This window comes from Haemorhous mexicanus, chromosome 1 (genome assembly GCF_027477595.1).
Source record: "Haemorhous mexicanus isolate bHaeMex1 chromosome 1, bHaeMex1.pri, whole genome shotgun sequence".
Taxonomy (NCBI): Eukaryota; Metazoa; Chordata; class Aves; order Passeriformes; family Fringillidae; genus Haemorhous; species Haemorhous mexicanus.
Window position 1 is genome coordinate 70,817,669 of NC_082341.1, and position 23,890 is coordinate 70,841,558.

The 23,890-nt window shown below is 45.1% G+C and overlaps 1 protein-coding gene across 2 annotated transcripts in view; it reads left to right on the forward strand.

The window, feature by feature from the left end:
• Positions 1–1,241: 1,241 nt before the first annotated feature.
• Positions 1,242–23,890, forward strand: part of SLC22A23 (solute carrier family 22 member 23) — a 110,089-nt gene continuing 87,440 nt past the window's right edge. Inside the window, exons 1-2 of one of the 2 annotated variants that reach the window (XM_059853384.1) lie at positions 1,242–2,665; positions 20,054–20,157. In XM_059853384.1, the coding sequence (XP_059709367.1) occupies positions 2,135–2,665; positions 20,054–20,157 (635 nt within the window). In that variant the 5' untranslated portion in view covers positions 1,242–2,134. The remainder of the gene's footprint in view (positions 2,666–20,053; positions 20,158–23,890) is intronic. The other variant, XM_059853376.1, reaches the window with a different exon arrangement.

A 23,890-nucleotide genomic window follows, 5' to 3' on the forward strand; every position in this document is an offset into this window, starting at 1 on the left:
AAATTGCAGCTGGTCATCTTAAAGAAAACATTGCACAGGGACATGATAGCAGCCATCAGATGTAGAAGGACACTGCAACACAGAAAGCGGAGACTTCCCTTGGCAGGGACCACCACATTCACATTTCAGCAAGGAATATTCAGAGAGGAGGATAAAGTGTCACCTGGAGAGGCTGTAGGGCCTCTGAAGTACTGCGTGTTCCCCAGAGCAGAATCCAGGGAAGCCCCTCAAAAGGGACACAGAGACACACTGAAGTGGTATAGGTGTGAAACCTTTCTAGTGTCCTCTGTAAGACAAAAAGCTAAAGGGAGGAAGATCTAAGGCATTAACAGTGTACAATAATTTGCTAGCAGAGATGAGATCAAGTTGAAATTCCATCAACAACTTGCTCTTCCATTTCTATTTGGCAATGACACCCATCCTCTTCTAATGCACACAAGCATTTTCTGCTCACTAGCTGTGCTCACGTGTACAAGCGTATATTGATCTGTTTTCTCTCGTTGCCCTCTTACACAGAAAAAAATAACTGCACAGTTCAGTAATGCACGGGCTGTGCTCTGCAATGAAAATAGTCTGAGGCACTTACACGCTGAAGTAAATTTAGCTTAACATAAAAATAACCTTCGCAAATTTGAAATGCCTGTTTTACAATTAACTTCAGGTGCTAACAGGATATAATTTTCTTCAAAGTGTGTTCTGATGTGACAGGCTGAAGCGATGCAGGCACGTCTCCCCGCAGCCCTCTGGATCTCAGAAATGCCCCCTTCACCTTACGGTTCTTCCCTCCAAGTCGCGTCCTTTCTTCAGCCACACAGGGTGCTCCTGCGGCTCGGCGATGCGGTGCGCTCCCGCCCAACCCGCTGCAGCCGCGCTGCGTTATTAAAGGCACACATACCGCGTAAATAATTGATACGGAGCTAGCGCGCTGCGGAGCCGGTGCGCCTCCTCCTCTTCCCCAGCCCTTCCCCAGCCCTGCCCGCCCCGCGGCCCTACCTGCCCCGGCCCGCCGGAGCGCGGCACGGCCGCGGGGCGGCGCGGAGCCCCCGCGAAGCCGCCCCGCGCCCTCCCCGCCCCGCGGCGCCGGCCCGCCCCCGGCGGCGGCGGGTCCCTGGCGGGGGGCCGGGCCGGGCCGGCGGCGCGGCGGGAGCAGGTGCGGCCGCCCGGCATCGCGGGGGCGGAGCGGGGGGCGGTGGCGCCGGCGCCGGGCCGGCAGGTGGGGGCTGCCGGGAGGCGGAGGGCCAGGAGCCGGGTGGGTTTGTCCGCCCGCCTCTGGAGGTGCGGCCGGCGGCACGGCGCGGCGAGCGGGCTGCCGCGGGAGGCGCACGGCGGTGGCGGCGGCGGTGACCGCGTCCGCAGCCCGGGCCGCGGAGGGGCCGGCGGGGCCCCTTGCTGCAGAGCCAGATGTACGGGACGCGGGGCTGCGAAGGGTCGGCGGGGAGGTGCTGGGGGCTGCCGCCGCCGCTGCTGCCGCGACTGGGGGGGAGCCCTTAGCTGTGCGGGAAGCGGGGAAGCCGTGTCGGGAGCTGTTATTTTCTCCTCCTTCCTTTGCCTTCCCTCTTGTCCCTCCTCCCCCTCCTCACCAAAACCGGGAGAGGAGGCGTGTTCGGTGCCTTGCTGCACCGGTTTTGCTTGGTTTGTTGTTGCAGGGTTTGGTTCTCAGGGTGGCTGGGTTTTTTCTTTTTTTCTCTTTTCTCTTCCAACCTCCCCGCCTTCTCCCTTCCTCTCCTTTGGCCCATCGCATGCTCGGATCCGGCTGGATCCTTCCTTTGCTTTTCGGCGGTGCCTCTCGGAAGGGGGAAGGGAGAGCTGGGATGAGTGCAGCTTGACGCACAGGCGAGGAGCGGGGGGGCACCGCCGGCAGCTGCAGCGGTTCGTGGCCGCAGGCTGCGGGTGAGGAACGGAGAGAGCGAGGGGCTCCCTCGGTGCCTCCCCCCTTTCTTCGCCCCTGTCCTTCCTCCCCTCCTCCCTCTCTCCCTCCCCCATCCGTCTCCTGCCGGGTTCGGCTGGGAGCGTGTGTGCAATATCTTACGTTGCAAGGTGTGTGAGTGTGTGCGCGGAGCAGAGGGAGGGAAGGACTCGCGAGGGAGCCGGGGCTGCCCCGGCCCCCCCTATGTGAGCCTCCCCTGGCGGCTGGATGGCGATAGACCGACGCCGTGAGGCGGGCGGCGGGGGCCGGCCGCTGCCCGAGGAGAACGGCTCGGTGCCGGGGGCCGTGGGGGGGGGCGCCGCAGCCCCCCCGGGGCCTCCCCCCGCCAACGCCGCCGGGGCCGAGATCCAGGCGCTGCCGGTGCCGCCGCCCGCCGCCGCCTGCAGCCCGCTGCTCCTCGACTACGACGGCTCGGTGCTACCCTTCCTTGGGGGGCTGGGCGGCCGGTACCAGCGGACCCTGGTGCTGCTCACCTGGGTCCCGGCGCTCGTCATCGGCTTCAGCAAGTTCTCGGACTCCTTCCTCCTGGACCAGCCCGACTTCTGGTGCCGGGAGGCGGACGGGCAGGGCAACTGGAGCGGGACCCTGGCGCCGATCCACGCCAACCACAGCGGCAACGGGAGCATCTTCCCCCCGCCCGGGCTGCCCACCCCCGCCGGGGGCAACGCCAGCGAGTGCGGCTGCCGCGAGTGGCACTACCGCATCCGAGCCGGCCTCGTCCAAAACGTCGTGAGCAAGGTGAGAAAGGCGACTTCCCTCGGTCCTCCTCCCTGTCCAGCCCTCGCGGACCCTCTCGGCCCCCGCTCTTTCCAAGGCAAGGGGAGCAGCCGGACACGATACGGATCTGTCCTTGGGTGCTGCAGCTGGGTCAGTCAAGTCCCCGTGGGTTAGCCTCCCGCCCGGAGAAAGCCAATCCCACATCCGCGCAGCCCTTTCCCTCCCGGGGTGTCGCACCAGGTGTCCAGCCTGTGGATTTGTACCCGCACACTGGTTGCAGAGCTAAGCTGCAAAGTTATGTCCTGAAACGGGATCCTGTGTGTCTCTTTGAGCTCCTGGTACTGTCCTGCTGTCTCTGGGTGTCTGTGGGAAAGATGCTGGAGGCATGTGCCCCAGCTGATAAGGGGAGTGGGTTGCGGAGAGGACTCCGGTTGATCTTTGTGCAAGTATACTGAAGCAGCTCTACATGGCAAAAACCAGATTGATTTTGGGGGAAACTGGAGAAATGGTGACTGTTGTGAGTAAAAGAACCCAAAAGTTCTCTTGAATTCTTCTGGTTACGTACTTATTCTCTCGAAAACTGTCTGGGCAGAAGAATTACAGAAATGTCTCACACGAATTGTTTTACTCCAGAAGCAGAAAGTGCATGCTGCTGTGTTTTGTGTTTCCCCATGTAATGACTAAAGTGGAAAATTTCTGCTGAAGAGACCGTGCCGCTTTCTGCTCTTGCTTTGTATTTGCTGAGTAGTGCATATCAAAAAATCACCTTCCCTTTTCACATGAAAGCTTTTGCTTGTTTGTAGTATCGGCCCTGCAAAATCCCTTTATTGATACTAACAGGCAGCTGGAGCTCCTGGAAATGTAAAATGAAATGGTTACACCAGGGAAGTAGTTCCCTTAATCTCAAGACCCCCTCCTAAGGTCAGCAAAAATTACTTCCTGCCTGGGAGCAGTGTTTTGGCTTAACTCTGTTTATCTAGTTGGAATAAAGAAACGAGGCAACAATCAGATGAGCAACATAATTGTGCTTTGGTCAGCCAGCACGCACTTTTATTGAATCATTGAAAATCATTTTGGTTTCTCTTTGTCTCCCTTGAAAGAGTGTGCAACAGGGAAAAAGCAAATTCCTCAATACCTTGAACCCAGAATGAATTAAAAAGGAAGGTATTCCTTTTATGAGAGAAACACAGGCACATGTTGGATCTGATTGGTTTGTGATACAGAAATGCATAAGAAAATTAGACATTTAAGAAGGTCAGTTTTTCTTTTGTTTATATACAGAGACTGAGCTATTCATATATTTGGGGGTTTAAGACTGAAGTTTTAGCATGAAAAAATTGTCATGAAATATTTTTTTTAGTCTAAACTTAAAAAAAATTTTTTTGGAAATGTTTGAATCTTTTGAAGGTCATCATCAAGTTGGCCACAAAAGGTCAAGGGAGAGTTAGTTTGCTGTCTTGCATGCTTCTTTAGAGATAATAAAAAAAGTGTTCTTTGGAAGAACTTGCTGTAAAGGGCAGATCAATTTTAAGAGATAAACAAACATCTGTGGCCCCTGCTGTCTTGTTTTCTATTAGAAAGAATAATAATCATCTTTTGAGACTATGGGTTTTTCCAGTGTGGTGTTTTTATTTTTTTTTTTTTGTATGTTCACTTCCAAAAGCCTGGCAGCTTTTTTGCTTTGATTTGTAATCCCATGTAATTATAATTAGATTGTTTTCTTGGGGTCAGGATTCCTCTTTAGTTTGTGCTTTGTTTTTGTTTTGGGGGTTTTCTGGGTGGGGGTGTTGCCTGTGTTTATTCTAATGAAGAAAGAGAGGAAAAACCCAGACAGAACATCATCATAGCTTGATTTGGACTTTGTTTCTTATCAATCCCCAGGAGCTCTGATACTGTGGGAGCAATTCTTGTAAATGCTGACTCCTCTTACATGCATCTCACTGTCCTTTGTGAGAAAGAGCTGCTCTGGATGAATTCAAGAGACTGGATGTTCAGATCACTCTTAACTCTCCTCAAAAATACATTTATTTCTGTAATGTATTATGCAATGTTCTCATCTTTCTAAATAGAGTTTTATTAAATCTTAGTCTAATATATGCTCATCTGTGTAGTAGCCAGGGGTTATATTGAAATATCATAAAGAGAGCCAAAAGTATATTAATAAAAAATGTGCTTTTGTTTGGCAAGTAAATCCTCTTGTACTTTCCTTCAGTGGTCTGAGCTAACAGCTGCTGGATGCTCCATCATTGCCTTGTATTCAGAAACAATGAAACAATTTTGGTTCTTTAGCACAAAGCGTATCTGATGTACGTGCATATGAGACATCGCTGCTCCCCCCATTCCTCAGGGATAGGATAGCTGTCCTTAAACTGTGTGAAGTTCCACTGTCTTCACAGCCTCTCTTCTAAAGGTACACCCTTCATCAGATGCTGTATCCCTGTGCAGGCTTTCTCAGCTGTCCCTTCCCTGGTGCCTGTTTTCCCCCAGCCTATGTCATGCTTGGGATTGATGGAGTGGAGGTCTTGCTATTTCCAGCCCTGCTGGGTGCTTTGTTTAGCCCCACTTCTCTGAGTGTTTGCTGGAGCCAGCAATGGCCTTGCACCTTTCTTAAAGACTGGCATTGCTGTGTCAGACACTGTCATTATCCTGACCTGCTTGACTGAGTCACTGGGAACGGTGCTTTTTATAGTGCTGCCAGTCATTAGAACTGGAAATGGTAATAAAGGACATAGTGCTTATTATTTAACACTGCTGAAATACACGTAGTGAAGAGGTCAGATGCATAATTTAACCACAGGGATTCCACTGGCCATGTTAAATCACCCTTCTGAGCTAATGTCCTGACTTGGCACATAAATCTTGGTCTTTAGCTTGGATTGTACATAAATATCTTCCCTTAGCACAATTCACTTGCAAGGCTTTTTCACTGCAAAATGATTCTTTGAAGATTTTAATCTATTCTTTATCACAACATCAACGTCACCATACAGTTACAAACAGAGTACACGTGTATTTCTTGAGAGTTGCATCCTAAAGCAGCCCTTAGCCAAAAGGCTAGAAAAAAGCCTTTTAAATGGTCCATGTATCATCTCACCTGTGTCCAAAGGAAGGATGCTGAGAAACACTATTTTTTTTTTTTTTCTGTGGGGAAGCCCGAGATCTTTTAGGCATTTGCAAAGTGGTGCTTCAGGTAAATTATTAGCATTAACACAACGAGCAACATTGTGATAACTAAACATATGTAGCAATGAAGCTTCGAGGGAAAGCTGGAATATGTGTTCAGGAGGGACTTTTCTAGCTCCCTCACTAGCTTCCTTAGTGCCTGCATCTTCTGACCATCTGCAAAGCCAGTTGTTTTCTTGGGACAAAGTTTTCATGGAAGCTCTTAGTTACAGGATTGATGGTTGTTGGTTTTTTCACTCTGTTACTAGCATGATCCATGCTCTGTGTTTGATTGTGTTAAGTGCTGGGGTTGTTTGCTGTTCTGCATGCTGATTTCCATAATGGAGACCAAAAGCTGATGATGGGCAAGGACTGGGCTTGATTAAATTGCAGAGGTTGATGGCACAGCATCCCTCTGTGTGCACTTGCAATGTTCCAGATCATTCCACCTCTTGGGGATGGCGTAATAGGGAAGTGGTTGGTTGAAGGCTGCATTTTAATTACTTGGAGCAATAATGTAATAATATTTCATGTTTAGTCACAAGGGAATTCCTGTTGTGACTGCTTTTATGCTCCAGATGCCTTGTTTTCCTGCAATGCTGTTCGCTTGGCTCTCAACTTCCCACTTGATTTGGGTTGAGTCATCTTCTTTCCAAAGCGATATGGCAATCACTTTACCTATTTGCCACCGGTTCAAACATTTTTATGCCAATTTGGCTGAGCCTCTGGCAAAGTGTCCCTGCCAAAAAAAAGTGGAACTGAAGTCAGAAGAGCCAAATGGTCCAGGGGCAAGGATGTCTGAACTTGGATTGGTTTGGTCTATGACTGGTGCTCTTTACTCCTGCAAGGGGAGATGTCTGTGCTTAACCAGTCTTCCTTCTCCTCGCTTTTATTGCAGTTCTGTCACTTTTCTGGGCACACCTTCATCTGATTCAGCTTGTTAGCCTGGTAGAAAACTTCCTCTTAAAAGAAATATAAATTTCTTTGTGATAAGAGTGATGATGAATTTGGTACAGTTTGCAGAATAATATTTCTTTGGGTAGAGGATAAGTGTACATTTTAAATGGACTTTCAGAATATAGTTATTAATTACTTTGAAGGGATCCCTCTGACAAGGTCCTTCCCAAAATAAGAACTGTGCCACCCTTTTCTACTCCCATTTGTGCCTGTAATCTCATTTGTTTCTGCATATTCTCCAGTTGGCTGGCCTCTGCAAAGAGACTTTAGAAATGCTGATGCTTCTTTTTTTCTCTGCAACTGACAGGATTTGTCTTGTCAGTGTTAGTTCCTGGCTGACTGGCTTCTACCTAGTCCCAAATCAATGAAAACCTTGAGTTATTGTGGCCACTGCAGTAGTTGGGTCAGAAGTGGCAATATTGAAGCTACTACATCACTTTGTTTCCACTGAACAGATTGAAGGGGGTGTAGGGACCTGTAAGGCCGAACTTGCAGAGGGCAAAAAGTCTATTCTAAATTTCTTTCAGCCAAGGCTTTGGAGCAACTCTCAGCTTCTAACGGGTACTGAAGGTCTCAACAAGTCCCTGTGGTTAGAGGTATCCAGAAATACTGCCAGACCAAAACAAACATCTACTACTATTTTATTTTTTTTCCTTCTTCCCTCTGCAAGTTAGCTGATAGTGTCAGTGGTTACTGCTCTGAACCTTCACAGGCTTGCAAAATCTTTTTGGTAAAGAGGAGGCAAAGGGGAGCTGTTGGCTTGTCCTGCTGCAGCTGCCCTGGTGCCTGCTTGCACACACTGAGTGTGGTGACAGAGTGTCCTGATTATCAGGGCACAAGTGAGCAACACCCTGAAAGAGCAGGGTGAGTTTCTTTGTGAGGGACATCAAGGAAGGGGATGGCTCTTTTGGGAACAGCACCTGCAAATTCCCACATGAAGAACTGTCCTCTGCCTGCAGACAGTGAATAATCTGATGTTTGAAATAACCAAATGTGATGTCACAAGGCTTCTTGCTTGGTGAGCCTAGATACTGGTTTTACTGATTTGGGGGTGTTAGGTAATGGCCAAAGCCTTTTAAAGCAGTTGGTCTAAAAAACAGAGACTGGATTAAGACTGATACTGACGTTGGAACTCAGGTAGTTTTGAGTTTTTGTCTGGCATGGATTCTTTTTCACTACAGGAAATGTACTTGCAGTTCATGTTTAATATCACCCTTAAGATAAAGCGTCTCGGTTACAGGAATCTGATTTCAGCTTACCATAAATAGTTTGTAGCATTGCTAGAACTAACAATGATCCTTCAGGAAGGTAATTCCGTATTGAAATCTCTTTAAGACATTCCTAGCTTTCCGAGGCTTGCTATTGAACCTTTCCTATCAGTAACTTTTTGTGCATGTGTCAAACAACTGCTTTTTTTTTTTTTTTTTTTAACCTCCTGGATGGATGTGATGTTTGAAATGCTTGGGGTTCTGTTTGTTTTTGTTTCCACTCCCTAATACATCCTGTATCTCTGTCACATAATTTAAATATACCGACCCTGCCCATGTTGTGACAGAAATTGCTGGCTGTGGTGAATGTTTACCAGCTGTGCAGGCAGTCTAACCCCAAATTTCTGAAGTGCACTAACAGTTTTAGCTCTTCTTACCCTGGCTACAAGACTGCAGTAATAAAAGGTGACCTCGTGTTTTTTTAAAGCATTTGTCAAAGAAAAGAACTGGCACTCAGGAGGGCATGTAATTTGGAGCCAGTTCTGATGGTAATGTTGAGATGAGGCTTACAAGACAGCCAAACTTCAGGGGTTCATTTCTTAATGAAACAACATCTGGAATAGCACACAAGATTTATGGTTTTCTTGAACTTCAAAACTTTGGCCATACTAATGGTGAAAGTCTTAAATCTTAACAAATAAGTTCTGGAGAGCTGCTAGAGTTAGAAAATGCTGAAAGAGATACAGTGCTTTTTTGATATCTTTTTGTGTATCTTTTGTTTTTTCTGTCAGTCTATTTGTTCCTGCCTACCTGTCATCCCTGCTCAGGACAGCGACTCTCACTCCCTCCCTCTCATATTCCTTCCTCTTCCCGCTCTTCTTCAGCACAGCCAGGCTGGCGCTGGCTTAGCCGCAAGTAACTGTGGAATTAATTAGGCTGAGATCTTGCTACGGAACAAAGGACTGGGGTTTGCTGCAGACAATGTGCAGAAGATCAGAGTAGCCTGTTGTAGCTGCAGCTTTGCAGCAGTGCTCAGTATTCAGTTCTTGCACCGAATTCCATCAAAACAGCTTTTCTCAGGTTTTGGTCACCTCAATTCAAACGTGTAACGTAATTTATTTTTATATTTTTTACCAGCTGACTTTTGATTGCAGATGACTTTGTGTGTGTTCTGAATTCCCTTTTAAAGTCAAAGGGGAAGGAAGGAACCTGAGAAGGAGGAAGAAAGGAGTTTCAACACCCTTTCAATCCATGTCATCTGGGGTGTGTTGAAGAGGTTTCCAGGCAAACCCCATTTCAGTATTTGATAACTACTCAGCACTACTGGAATTGCTCTGGTCCACACCCAGTGCTGGTGCTGGGAAGCCTGCCCCCACACCAGCCTGTAAAAACTGGCAGACAACAGGGATTAATGCATGTGTTGAGTTATTCCTGCTGATCCATGCTGTGTCATACCTGCTGGGAACATGCAATTGGTAGTTTTATTCCTACAAAGAAGGATCAGTGTCATGCTTGGTGTGACTGGCGTGCTTGGGGTGGAACCTCCTGCCTGTCCTGTGAGCTGATGAGGAGAGGCTAAATATGCTCTGGGCATGATGGGCTGGGTAGGAAATTTCAGTGGCTAGTACAAGGCTTTGTTAGCATTTTTTATTTTTTCTTATAATCTGGGAGAGCCCCAGTTGCCGCTTGTTAACACTGAAAAACAAGAACAAAAGATTAGGTAAGTGGATATATCCTGATTCTCATTTCTGGGATGCCTATCTAGATTCCCCAGGAGCAAAACTGTGAGAATCAGGAATGCTGCCTGTGAGATGCAGGGAAGCAGTATGTTGGCCTTCTCCAGCAGCAAGTGATTTATAGTTGCCCTTGTGCATTGTTTTCAGAGCAGGGTGGTCTGGTTCCCTAAAAAAGGTTCTTTGTCTTCAGACAGTGGTGGAGGAATTCATTTTGGCCCAAGTACTGTCTCCCTGCTACTCTGCAGCACTCTGGAGCTGCCTGCTTTCCTCCTGGCCTTTAGGCCAAAGTCCATGATCATGCAGACAGTGTTGCAATGTCCACCCTACAAATATTGCTAAGGATAGGGACTGTAAATTAAACTGTAAGACCTTTTCCCTGCTGTGTCTTCCATGGCTATGTAAAATGTCATCTGCTTGAACAATACAAGCTTGACAGACCAGTTTCCCCTTCTGATTTGTAAACCAAGTGGAATATTTTTCTCCCTTCTTCCCTACCCTCAATATTTATTTAGGTCTGAATTAATGCCAGACCCTGGGGTTTTTTTTCTCTCTCCTTTTCTTCTTGCCTGAGTTGCAATAGCTGTAGTTTGCAAATGATGAGAGGGCAAGGTCACGGCAGCAGTAATTGCATGTCAGAGTTAAGGTGTCTGATCTTTTTATCTAAGGTGGCAAGTTTTTCTCATGAGGAATGACTTCTTCCTCTTGTCTACTGCTTCACCCTTTTCCATTTCAGAGTTTTATGCCGTGCTTGAATTTGTGGGGTTTTTTCCCCTGGATTAAAAAAAGCCCAACAAGATAGTAAACTAGGTTTTGCTGTGTCAGCCTTGTCAACGTATTTTGTGCATGCATGTTTTGGCAGCCTGAAAAATACCAGTCCACAAAGCATTAACTTATTTTTGATAATGAGATGATAGTGAATGTTAATATTTAACTACAACTTTGCAGGGTTTTCTTACGTGTGGCTTCTATTTTCAGTGCTTAGACCAGTTCTAAACACAAATTTGATAGCTAGCTTAACTTTTTTAGTTTGGTTGCGAAGTCACTCCCAGCAGCACGCATCTCATCCTGCTGACACGTGGCTGTCGGCTGAAAACTGGGGAATGGTACTCAAATGCTACTTTCCAGTGTGTGTGTGTCTCAGTCCTAGGGATGGGCGTGGTTGCTCATGGTCTTTTCATGCAGCCAGAGGGAGGCTACTGGCTACAGTCTTACAACAAAGACTAGACTGAAAATTAAAGTCAGTTTTGTGGTGGAATCTTCTAATCGTGTCAGACTACATGTAGAAAAGATCCTTAGTTGCAGGACAGAGATGTAAAGAGATATTGAAATATCCTGATGCTGCTCTGTGGAAAATTATTAATATAGTATTATGAATACTGTGCAGGAAAGCTGCAAGCAAGATTTTGTATCTCCCAGCTCTTTGATGTTAGATGACATTATGGAGTTGGGAAAAACTAAGTAGATCACATCAGCTGAGAAACTAGTTAGTTGACTAATCTGTGGATGGCGAAGGCTGGAAGAGATCTAAATGTCTCAGAATAAAGGGAACTCCTACTGAAAATAAAAGAAGTACTGATGGAGAAGTGGGTGGTAAATGGATGCTACTAAAGTTGATTTAATCGTGTTGAGTATTCAGAAGATTGTCATATGTTTAACAAATCATATTTTAATTGTTAGTATATTAGCAATTATTATTTACTTAGCAAACTTCCTTCTTCCCTCTCCTAATGGAGAAAAATAGCCAAATCTGTGATGAAAGCAAGTTTGGGAATAAAAGAGCTAATTGTTCCTGACTAAATTGTGAAGTTGAAGGCTAGATGAAATTTTTCAGCTCTGCATTGTCTCAGGGGGCATTATCTTAGAATTCTCTTGATGTGCCCAGTGGAGAGCTTGGAGGGTGTTTTTTTGCTTATGGCATAGACTAAGGAAAAATCTAGTGTAGAACACTAAATTTAAAATCTTTTCCAAGTTAGTTTACTGGCATTGAAAGGGAGTCAATGTGTGTCCTTTTGCATATTTGAAATTCCAAGCTTGTTTTGTGACTGCAATGTCGCTTGAGCCTTCTCTTCAGGTTGGGGACATGTCCCTTAAAGGTGAGCCACGACTGAAAGGCTTTAGCCAGGCCTTTCAGCTGCCTGGGGGGGGAATGGAACCACGCACATGCTGCTTGTGAGCAGGACAGCATCTCCCCGTGGAGCACAGTGGGCACAGCCTGCTTACTCCGAGGTAATTAATCTAAGAGGCCCTGTGTCTCTGCCTCTCCAGTTTCAAGCGGCTTGAGGAAACCTGTGCCTTAGGTTTCCCATTGTGATGACAGTCCAAGTTTTCACACCAGGAGGAAGTGCTGTGCTCTGCATCGGTGCTCACACACTAATGTGTGGCACTGAGCCTTTGTGCTTTATTTTTAAGGAGGAAATAGCAGACTAAATAAATGCACTTAACAAATTAATGCAGAAATTACACAGCTAAGATGTGCATATCAGAAAATTGTGGTTTTCAAGGAGATGTATTTCAGCAACTTAAACTATGTTAAACTTAAGAAACCATTAAGGAAACTTATGAAGTCCATGGCTATGCAGTCCTGTACTATTTTGTAGGGATGGAAGCTGTTTTCACAGGTTCATATTTTGCTGCACAATCTAATTATATCTTTCTTGGAAGACAGCTAAGCACATGTCCCCTGGCTCGTGTGCCACCCCCTCTTTTTCTCCCCACTCCTCTCCCTCCCCATGTCCTCAAAACCTTTGTCCCTGTGGTAGAATCAAAAGTCATTTCTTTGCTTTACTTTTCAAATGGTGCATTGCCCAGGTGGTCAGCCATGTCCGTAGTTAAAACAGTCTGACAATTTCTGTGTACATGACCTTGTGTTCACTGTTCACAAGTAATTTTTCTGGGCTGCAGTTTTATTTGTCAGGTGTCTGCTGTGGTCAAAAATGGTTTACTGGTTTCTGAGAGTGAAAAGTACAGAAAACGTTGATTTCTGTAAGAAAAGCAAATTGGATAAGAAGCTGAATCAAACAAGCCCTTGCATCTGTTGAGTTAGCAAGCTCCAGTGTATGGGGATAGGGACCCCAGGCTTGTTAGGAGTGGGAAGAAGGCAGATGTTGGGCTAATGTAGGGAGATACAATATAAGAAATTAAAGGTAGTATAGAAAGTAATCTTACCCCTAAGGAGTTGCAGCTGAGCCAATTATTAGAGATTAGGAACAGGCCTGACTTTAACAGGCCACAGCTGTAGCCAATAAGAAGAAGAGTGCTATAAAAGAATGGGTCGGTTGGTTTAGGGGGAATTGGAGTCAGTTGGATGCTGCGAGAAGAAGGAAGAGTAAGTGCTTGGAGGAGCTGCCCACGAGAAACATCAAGGAGGTACCAAACTCTAGCAATATGGAACCTTTGCATTATAATGATAATAGAATATTTGCCATATAATAACAATAGGCTAAAGGTCATACTGTGTGGTGCCAGCAATATTTCTCTTGCCACCTGAGTAAAAGCTCTTGCAAATCCGGATGATTATAAACTTCTCAAAATACCAGTGTGTTCTTGCTCAGTAAAAATTTTGTTTTGAAGTATTGAGATTCTAAGAGCTTAGGCAGTGTTCAAAGATTTCAGCAAAAACATCCACTTATGATAAAGCTGAGCAGTGTTAGATGTACTTGGCTTTTAGAGGTGTAGCATCATAGAGAGAGGAAGTAGCTTGAAAGTCAGGTGTTGACTGTGTGTTGGGTTGAGGCATTCCAGCGTAGGTGTGGTGTGGGCTTATTTGAGTGGCTGTTCCAAGAAAACAAACAACAAAACCTCTTAATAACTGGTTTGTTGTTTTTCTTTTGTGTTGTGTTTTTAAGGACTCTTCTGGTTTCCAGTCCATTTGTGTCTGATTAAAAACATAAGGAAATTTGTCGTTTGGAGAGGTTTGGTTCTGAATGTGGCTGGTAAAAAAAATAAAATTATTAATTTTTATACCTTCTTTTCAAGTCTTCCAGGATTAATTCTATTTGTTTTGTACTCTACCTAATTTTCTAATTTGAAAATGTGATCTCGATATTTCCACCCAGCTGATTGTACTGATGGTCACAAAAATGCCACACATTCTCAAGAATGCTTTACTGACACTTAAAATACAGATTAGGAGTACTTTGCCCAGCTGTGAACTCCAAGGAGAGGTACTCTTACTCCGAACCCTGAAGGTTAAATAGTTTAAATGCTCTCATGTTGCCATGGCTGAGAAGGAGATACAGAGATGCCTGTGGCACTAAACCCCCCCAGATTTAGGTGTTGCAGTTGGAGCATCCTTCTGGGAGGCTTCATCTGCAACCTCCCTTGTGTGGTTTTACTGCACACTTATTTCCTGTAGAGTTGAGCATCACACCACTTTCTGGGTCTCATGCACTTTCTTTAGGATTAAATGCTGACAAGAGTGTCATTTTTGCAGGGGGCTGAGAAAGGGAGAAGGGAAATTATGTCCTTTAGAAGTCTAGAGGGAAATCTTGGTACAGTGCTGTCCTGTGGCTGTAATTATGAGTACTACTCAGATTATTCAGTTCTGTGGAAAGGAATTACTGGTAGGTATATTGTATTAGAATTACTGACTGCTTTGCTTTCCTATTTGTTTGGGGATTTTTTTTAATAATGCTTGGTCTGCTGACTTGGAGCTTTTCCTCCAGGAATAAGTACCTGGAGACTGTTCTGCCTTTTTGAATGTATATTGTATGAGAAACAGAACTGTATTTTTTTATTACTTTATTCTTTTTATACTAACTTTAGTCCAGGTTGTTGGGAAAAAAACACACTCTAAGGTAGTTTTTTAGGAAAAAAAAACACTCTAAGATAATATGAAGGCATCACAAATTTAAAGTCTCAGTGGATAAGGTGTTTGTGTAGAAGATGGATTCTAGTTCTGTGCAGGGTAAGTTGACAGGGTTTGGTTATAAAAAGATGGAACAGGAAGGAGAGGAACAAAGGGAGATGAGACCAGCATACCTCATTGATGAAGAATTGTTTCTTATTTTCATTTATTGGTCCTAAAATCTTTCCCTGAAGAGCAGGCAAGCTGTTGGCTTTTCCCCAGGCAGGGTTTGATGCCACTGTGACCTACGTGATACATAAAGGACAGGACTCCCCAAGAGGGACCTTCACTCAAGGGTTTGGGAGGTCATAAGCGGCATGTGAGGCATCAAGATGGAGAGTGTGAAGGCTGACACAGCAGCCCCCTGGCTGGGGAAGGACCAAGGCTGCAGCTTCATTCCTGCTGACAGGCTTCGAGCCTTCCAAGGCAGCAGCTCTGGTGATCCTCTGGTGTCTTCTTGCTGAAACCACTGCAGAGAGCAGTCACAGCAGAGCTGCCATCCACCTGTTTGGGGAAGGGCGTGCTTTCTTTCAGCAGCAACCTGGGCATCGAGCATTGTATGGGGTCAGCTGTCTGTCTCTGCCCCCACACACGCTCAGGAAGGCTCTTGCACGCTGGGCTTCAAAGGATGAGACTGGACGCTAGGTTTTTTCGGTCTTCAGTTTTGTTTATTATCTCTTATCTATAAAGTCCTTTCTCTGCCCAAAGGATCTGACCAGCACGGCAGCCAAAGGCACTCTGCCCACCCCCAAGGCGGCCGCATCTTTTATAACAAAAACTACGTATATCATATTTACATTTTTGTCCCCAATACCTATCATCTTCGTCACTAACTCCACTCTCATCCCAGACCAATCCCCAAATGCCAACACCACTCCAGAAGATGGAAGACAGGAAGAAGAAGGAAGAGCCTGGTGGCACACCCTGATTCCTCCATCTTGTCTCTACAACCCCCCTGTACCGAAACCCCAAAATTTGTGATTCACCCTATAATGATATCTTCCCTTCACCATTTACACTCGAGTGATTCTCACAGGTTCCATTTCCTCATACATCGGTGGCACATCTCTAGATGGATCAAAATCAAGCCACCAAGTGCTTTTGGCAACATTCCAGGACTCCCGAGCCCCCCAAGGGTTCTCTCGGTAGCTCTGGACATCAGGAGTGATGTGCTGAGCTCCCACACATTGGAAGCAGACTGTGAAAGCACAGTGTGGGAAGTGGGGGTGTGTGTCCAGTGCCCCTCTCGTGGGATTTTTGTGCCAGACTCTGGGTTAGCATTGTACCAGAGAACCTCTCCTGCTTTCTCATTTAGGACAGAAGGGTCTGCCTTGCGTATCTTGTGATGAGGTGGTGAAAGTAGAACCAGCCAAATCCTCAGCAGGCATCACCTGTTAGCACTGGCTATTCAGTGTGCTTGGGTACCACAGACAGCATTATGGCCCACCGAAGTGCAAGGGCTTTTGAGACAAGAGCCCTTAATTCAGACAGCTTGTGTTTGTAGCTACAAACATGCAGCAGACTTCAGCTTTATAACTTAGAGCAGTGCAGATACTGATGCATGGCATGAGCCCTGTCCAGATTTTCACCCTTTGCAAAGAAGTTACATGATGGTTACTATTTGGGTGTGTTACCTTTTGCCAGGTGTCTTCCTAAGCATCCCATGTTTTAAATAGTCCTCCATCTTGCCGTGAATTATAGTGAGTCACAGCATGGGTGGTGACTCACTGATACCAGTTAAACATTAGGCTCCTGAAGGTGTGACTCCTTCAGCTTTGACCAAAATACCCTGTCACAACATGAAAAAATCACTTGCAATACATTGCACATCTGCATAAGTGGCATATTCTCTATGTTGCTGTACTGCTATGAAAAAGAAGCTTTTGCTCTTTAATGTTCCTTTTCTACCAACATATTTTACATATAGTTATTTTTGTTTTGGCATGACAATACAGTTCTTTTTGTTTTGCAAGTCACTTCATCTGATCTCTCTCTTGTGTTGGGAGGACAGAAAGACTTACAAAACCCAGGGGCACACAGAGAAATCCCAGGGAAAGGTTAGAAGTATTCTTTCTTCAGGCTTGGCACTGTCAGCTCCCAAGTGGCATACCAGGGGATTCAGCCAGAGCAGTTATAGGATTTAATGGTTTCCCGGCTTGTAACAGATAAATCTACCCTTTACAAGAGGTGGTAGAGGATTACTGTCCAGTCTCCAGCCAAAACAATCTCCCAGTGCAGATTTACTTGGAGTGTCACTTGAACTGTCATCAGCTCTGCCCATCCCAGTGTTTTGTTCTGCATGGGAACTTGTCACTCCTTTCTCCTTGGAGCAAATCTGAGTGTCACCTTTGCAGGATGAAACTGCCGGTGCTTGGAGCAGGACCTGCCATGGCTCTGGGCACAGCTGTGCCATGTGGGCACATGGCAGCTCTGTTCTGCTCTGCTGAGCCCAGGTGTATGTAAGGGGCGAGGCAGCACTGATGCAGTATAAAGGTTCCTGCTTTATTTCTAGCTCTTCAAAGATGAGGCTTTTCCATGGGGAATGGAAGGGGGAACACAGGTCTCTGGCAAAATCTCTGTGTTTTCAGCATGACAAAGCTTTGCTGGTTTGCTCTGCTGCTGCTGTGTAAGATATGTGGGGATGATACACTTGCTATTAAATACGTATTTTGTCCTATTAATGTCATCTTTACCTGAGGCTGCTCTTGACTCCAGCATCCATTTTTATTCTTTCTCCTTATTCTCGTTTCCCTTTGCAGGCTGAATGCACCTACAACTGTCCTGCCAAATTTATTTTGGGTAACTGCTTCATGGTCACCTCTCTCTGGTTTGTGACAGCTGCCAGAGGAGAAACTAGGATATAAGTCAGCTCTTAGTACTGAGCAAGTAATTGGGGGTCATGGCAGATTCTCCAGCATTGTGTGTTAAAGCAACTGTTGATATATTTCACTATTTGTGTATTTACAAATTTGGAGGATTTTGCAGAGGGAGGTATTTTGGGAAGGTCAGGGGCTGCCTGGTCTGTCAAGAGTCTGCCCGTGTAGAGGAGGATCAGCTCTGATTTCTGCTGGCCTGCAGTGAGGCTTCACAGAGGGCAGGAAAGGGCCAGATGCAGGGTTTGCAAGGAAATAGATGTTTTTGTTTTCAGAGCAGCTGGGGAGTTGGACAATAGCCTCAAAAACAAACAAACAAGGGATGACTTGCAGATAAGTAATCGAGAGGGGTGGGCGTGTTTTGGGCACCACTGAAGGACAAACTGATAGACTGACTTTTCTCCTGCTTTTAAACTCTTGCTCTCTGTGCCAGTGTGCCAGAGGGGTTTGACATCTGTTGTCCTGGACTGAAATTTCACAACAGCCCTTGATGAGATTTTGGCTCTTCCAGCCACAAGCCTTTGCCTCCATGTAATGTGGTACTGCACATTCCCTGCCTGGGGCTTGTGCGAGGGCCGGCTAGCACTGGCTAGCAACAGCAAGCTGTGAGAATGGAAAGGCACCAGGATATCTCCTTTTCCTTTTTGCACTTGGAAGACACTACTGTTCCTCTGACATCAATTAATATAAAAACAAATTATTGAATTTTAAAATCTGTTCTTGTATAAATATTATTATCTTTCAGAAACTTAATTTTTTATCTATCAAAAAAAATGATTTATCAATTTTAAGCAGCATATACATCTTCTGGATTGTGACAAGGAATCTGGAGAATTTTAAAGTCTGCCTCTGCCTCAGATGTGTCTTCTGGATTTTGTTTTGTTTGTAGCTTGTCTAGGCAGATATTTTTGTTTGCTCGCTGGAGATTGGTTCTAGAATTGCTACTGTTGGTAATTGCATTTCCTCTACTTGCTTCTGAAAAGTCAACATTTTAGGAGAGCAATCCGTGGTGCCTTGCTGAGTTCTTTACTGCAAATTATTCATAGCTATTTGGTGGAAAAAAATCCTTCCTCATGCTACTTACTTATGGTTCTTTATTGCCTCCAGTCTGTAGGGTGGAAGATGAGACATATATGTCCCAACTTCTACAAATCATGAGTGGGGAACTCAAATACATTTAAACAAAAAGCCTGAGCCTGAGTGCTGGCACATATCTTATGGTCACAAAATTGCTATACCTCTTGGAGAGGTGTGTATTGTAGCAAGGAAATCTGTGGTGTTGGACAGAGGGGCTGAGTCTTGCCTTGTTTGTGGAAGGGCTGTGCGTCATGGAAAGGCTTAAAAGTGCAGTGCACCTAATTGAACTCTTTTGAGGGAAGTTTTTTTTGAAGTTGCATCTGCCTTTTAAAAATAAATTGCATAGTTTTACTTTGTGTTTTTGGCTATGAAACCTCAGTTACTGGTGTCAGAAGGGCTGCTGCTATTACATTACACACAAACAGCCATTTATTCTGCAAAGTTTCAATTCTGGAGTATCTGACTCTCCAAAGTTAGCTGTACTTATTTGTCATGAAAAGTGTGTGGCTGCCATTACCATCAGTATTTGAACACGTCACAAACCACGGGCAAAGATATCCTCTTACATTTATTCAAGGGTATAAGAGTAACTATCCACACTTTACACATAAGAAAGATTACATTTCATGTCTGAGGGCAATGAGGATGTTGGGCTAAAGCCAGGAATGCAGCCTGGTTCTTCTGGTTTCCTCTGCCTCTGAGGAAAATGGCTTGGAGTTTAGGGGAGCCTCCCTGGAAACCTTGTTGTTCCTATCTTTCTCATGGGATTGAGGCAGTGCCCTAGTGGTCCATTTCTCCTTTCTTTGGACAGAAGGGTTAATTTCAGTATTAGCATAGCTTTATTGTGGAGGTTCAGATCCTGTCTGCTCTCTGAGCTGTGAAAAGTCACTGTGGGGCTGCTGTCCCAAGAAGTTGCACTGGGACTTCCAGCTATTCCATGCCAGGACTTGTCCTGACAAGCTGTGCATTTATTCAGTCTTCATCTCCCTTCCACCACCTAGGGAAATCAAGATGCTTTTCTGAAAGCAAAAGCATCTTGACACTGTGAGAGCCTGGAGCAAATGGCCATTAGGGGTCTGTGGCCAAGGAGCTGCTTTTCCTAAGGTTTCCAAGCAGCCCTGAGGAAATTAATTGAAGCACTTGCTCTTAGATTTTCAGGCTTGCTGCTGGTGAGCTTGGTGGGGCTCTGGTAATGGATGTCTGGGGCTGGGCTGGTGAAATACTCCAGCAGCGCCAGTATAGGTACTGCCAGCACCTGATGGAGATTTCCCCTGAGGCTAACCTCCTGTGGCCTGGAAAGGGGGACCCTTAATTGTGAAACATTGTCATCTTATAATTAAGGATGTGATTAAACTCACTGAGGTAAATGAGGCTTCGGGTTGCTTCTTGGGGTCTGGGGTTAGACTTGAGGGGGAAAGCTTTTCTCTGCCATTTCCTTGCACTTGTGCTGGGACTGACCTTTGGAAGAATCTCTACACTGTATTAGTATGTTTAAACACATCAGAGGTACTAATTTAATTCAATTTATCCATCTCGTTTTTTACTTCCAGTGGGATCTTGTTTGTGATTCTGCCTGGAAAGTCCACATTGCTAAGTTCTCCCTGCTCGTAGGATTAATCTTTGGCCACTTGATAACAGGATGCATAGCCGACTGGTAAGTGAAAAATCTTTTAATGCAATGTAATTATAAATAAATAACAGTATTAAGTATTGGTTTGAGTGCCTTCTACTTGATATTCATTAGGAACCTTTGCATAATGATTTTTAAGTTCCTGAAAGAATCATGATGGACAAACAGTGTAAAAGCGTGTCAATTGTTCCAGAGTAATTTATATCGAGCTAAGTAGCACAAACTATTTGATATTTGGCGTACTTGTTTCCCACCAACACAATTTATTGCAGCTGTAAAGCTAGTCTAAAATTAAGTATTTTCTAATTATACAAGCAAAGCCTTTAGTTTAGGGCTGGGTTTTGGTTTCTTAAAGAAGCAAGAGGACCAAAAGAAATTGGAAGTGGCATTGATTTCACTGAATACACGACTAATGTAATGTCAACCTTGTGCTTACACAGTACCTTTCGGGGAGTTGAAGGCCGTTTTTTGCAAACCTTTCAATTGTTCCTTTTTTAAAGTTCTTGTTAGGCAAACATTGTGATATAGTGTTAAGGATTTAACGCTGACTTATGTGCTGCTAGTGTTGGGGTATTAAACTTAAAAAGAGGAAATCATAATTCCTCAAATTGCAGTAGTTAAAACATTATTGAATACCCCAATGATGCTGAGGATTCAGCTTTAATTTAAAAAGGTGGTCTTGTACTGCTGAAGATGGAAGGAAAATTTACATGACTCAAGTGATTTCAGTGGAAACCTTGAAGCATCTGAAACAACAGCTCTGCAGCGCTGTCCCAGTCACTTCAGTGCCTTCCAGCATAGTTGCCAGTGCTGGTGCTTTTAATGGCCCCAAGTTAACTCTTTTGCCATTCATTAAAACAGGAAAAGAAGAAGAGTTGCCTATTAGGGAAATCTTATAAAACCTCAGCAACTCGCCAGCCAGCTGGGAGAGAAAAGGCCCCCTGCAGCACTGCAGTAATTTGGATCAAGCATTCCTAGCAAAATTGCATCTTAATTCCCGAATAGTCACTGAAAATTTTTGGGCAAGAGACAAATCATGACTTTTCTATGAAGTAGGGAACATGCATGAAATACAATTGAATTTGATTAAAATACCACAGTAAATGGGGCTCTAAGAACCCATAGAAAGTATAGAGGGGAAATGAATGAGGGATCTTGCTTGGCTTCCCTAAAATGGAATCAGTGTGGAGAAAGCAGACTTATTACCAAGTTAGGAAAGTGCTGCTATAATTGACAAATAAGCCACAAATAAGTGAACAACTTGTTGCCTAAGGCACTGGCTTGGAGAGAGAGCTGCAGTAAGCAGATTTAATAGCTCTCTGCCACCAAAAGGAGCATCCTGTGCTTCCATCCATTTCTGTCCCCAATGTGTACTTTGTGCTGCCACATGAGCTTGTTGGACCCCTCTGCAAGCTGCTTAGCTGAGCTAATGCAGCATAAAATTAACCTGATTTTCAAATATCTAGAAATGTCTAGTGAGTTTAAGAGAATTGGTTTCCAGCTGTGGTGCAAAGGAGAAAAAGGGTAACTTGGTGGCTGGAGGGAACAGTGACCCTTTTGTGGATGACTAGAAGGGACATGGTTTGCTGCCACCAAAGCTGGTCCTCATATTCCTGTTTAGTCCACATTGCCAGCTGATGCCCCTGACACAGCAGAACTCCTATGCTCAGTAGGTTTTTTGCTGTTTAGCAGTAGCATTTGGGGCTGGTAAAAGAAGACCTAAATGGAATTTTCTTGGCTATTTAATCACAGCTTAAATTTCTACTAAGGTGTGGGGTTGTGTAAAGAGATAGATACAAAGGGGTTCAGATTGTACTGGGTAGAAAGAGAAAATTAAGGAAAAAGGATGTCAGTCCCAAGCAAGAGCCAGGGAGATTAAACAGAGAAATGCATAAAAAGTGTTATAAAAATTCAAAATCTGTTTTCATTTCACTTATATACCACTCTCCAGTTCAGATGATTAGAAGATGTTTTGGGGTTTTTGTGCCATTAGGGGCTTTGCTTTTCCTCTTCGAAAGAAGCTTTTAAAGCTGAATGAGGCCAAAGCATAGAGTGTATTAAGGCAATTTGCTAAGTAAACTGTGTGCTCCGTGCTCAAAACACAGTAGGTGTGCACACCGGGACAGCTCTGTGTGGAAAATCTATAGGAGGGAGGTCTGCAAACATCCTCAGCTGTGGCAAGACCAGCTGTGTCCAATGCCTGAATAAGTTACTTGTTCCACAGGCAGAGAGTGCTGCTGGCAGTTCTGCCTGCTCTGGACAGAGCCTGTTGAGGTTTGCGTGGAAAGTTTCCTCCTGGAGCAGGTGGGCATGGTGTTCATGTAGCACCAAGACAGACAGACAGTAAGTCTGTACCTCTCGTTGCCCTGTAGTGCCCCTGCTTTGCACCTGCTCTGCTGCCTTTTGGAGCCTCTGAGTAGTTCCAGTCCCAAAGGCAAGAGAGAGCCTGCAAAGAATGGCATGGGAAGGGCAATTTGACCAGCTGGGAGAGCAAAGCTTGCATATCTCAGGGTGGGGACACGTGTAGGAGTATGGGAAGAGCAGCTCTTGTCCTCAGCCCCTTCACTCTCCCCCTGCAGTGCAACTCTGACATCAGGAATATCTTTTTGATGTGTTTGCTTATCATACCGTGTGGGGGCTGCAGATTCTTCAAAAGCCTAGGGTTGCTTGTATCCCTGGTTATTTACCTGTGCAGGCAGCATTTAGCATTTGATCTAGATAGCAGCATGCACTGTAGGTGGAGGCTTCCATGATACAGTAATCTCTCTCTGGAGCAGCTTGGATGGCAGCAGATAGCATCCTGGGGCTGTTTTTCCAGGGAAATTGTGTATGGTTTAATTTCTCACAAGCATTTCCATGTACTGTTAGATAATTCTGTCTGCATATAAAAGGTGCTTTTTTATGCTCTGAGACACCATCCTGTCAAAACACTGCTGGATCACCAAATACGTGGCTGATAGCTGCCCTGAAGTTTCAGTTTTTTGAGAAGTGTACTGCATGCCTTGGTGAAGAAGATGGTTAGTTTTGTGCTTGTGAGAAATGCCTCTTACCAGAGGGCTTTTCTGGCCTCTGTTGGTTTTTACAGGCTCAGGAGGCTTTTGGATTTTCTGATTTTTTTTCCATTAGCAGCAACCATTCATTTGTGTCACTTGTATAATGGTAGAAGAAATTCTGTGTCCTAATGATGGGTAACCTTGAGTACAAGGGGTGGGAGGAGGGGAAGAAGGAAATGGAAGTATGCTAAGCATGAGGTCTCTTTCAATCAACATCAGGTAATGGCAGGTCAGGCTTGTGATGAGAATTAAGTTCCTAATTCTGAGCGTTTGCATAATGCCTTTCATCTGCAAAACACTTCCACAAATACTAATTGGTATGAATTACAGCCTGGCATAACAAAAATGGGGCTGCAAAAGTCTGTGCAGATACCTGATAACACAAAGTTCATAGGGGTTTTTTTTCTGTATTCAAGGTTTTACATGAGGTATTTTCCCTCCCTGCCCAAGTGCTGTGTTCCATAGATACAAAATCTGAAGCACAGGCAGCAGTCACTCCCCATGTCCAGCATCATGTCCAGTCACTCCCATGTCCCCAGTGTGTTGAGCATCACAGAGTCAGTGATATTGTGTTCCCACCCTCAGCCCCACTGCAGCTCAGCTCCCAGTGGGCTGTGCTTGTACCCTGATGGAGAGTAGCCTGCTTTGACCTTGCTTTCTTTAGCTTGCATGTTGGTTCTCTTTTAAAAGCTTTGAATGGCTAA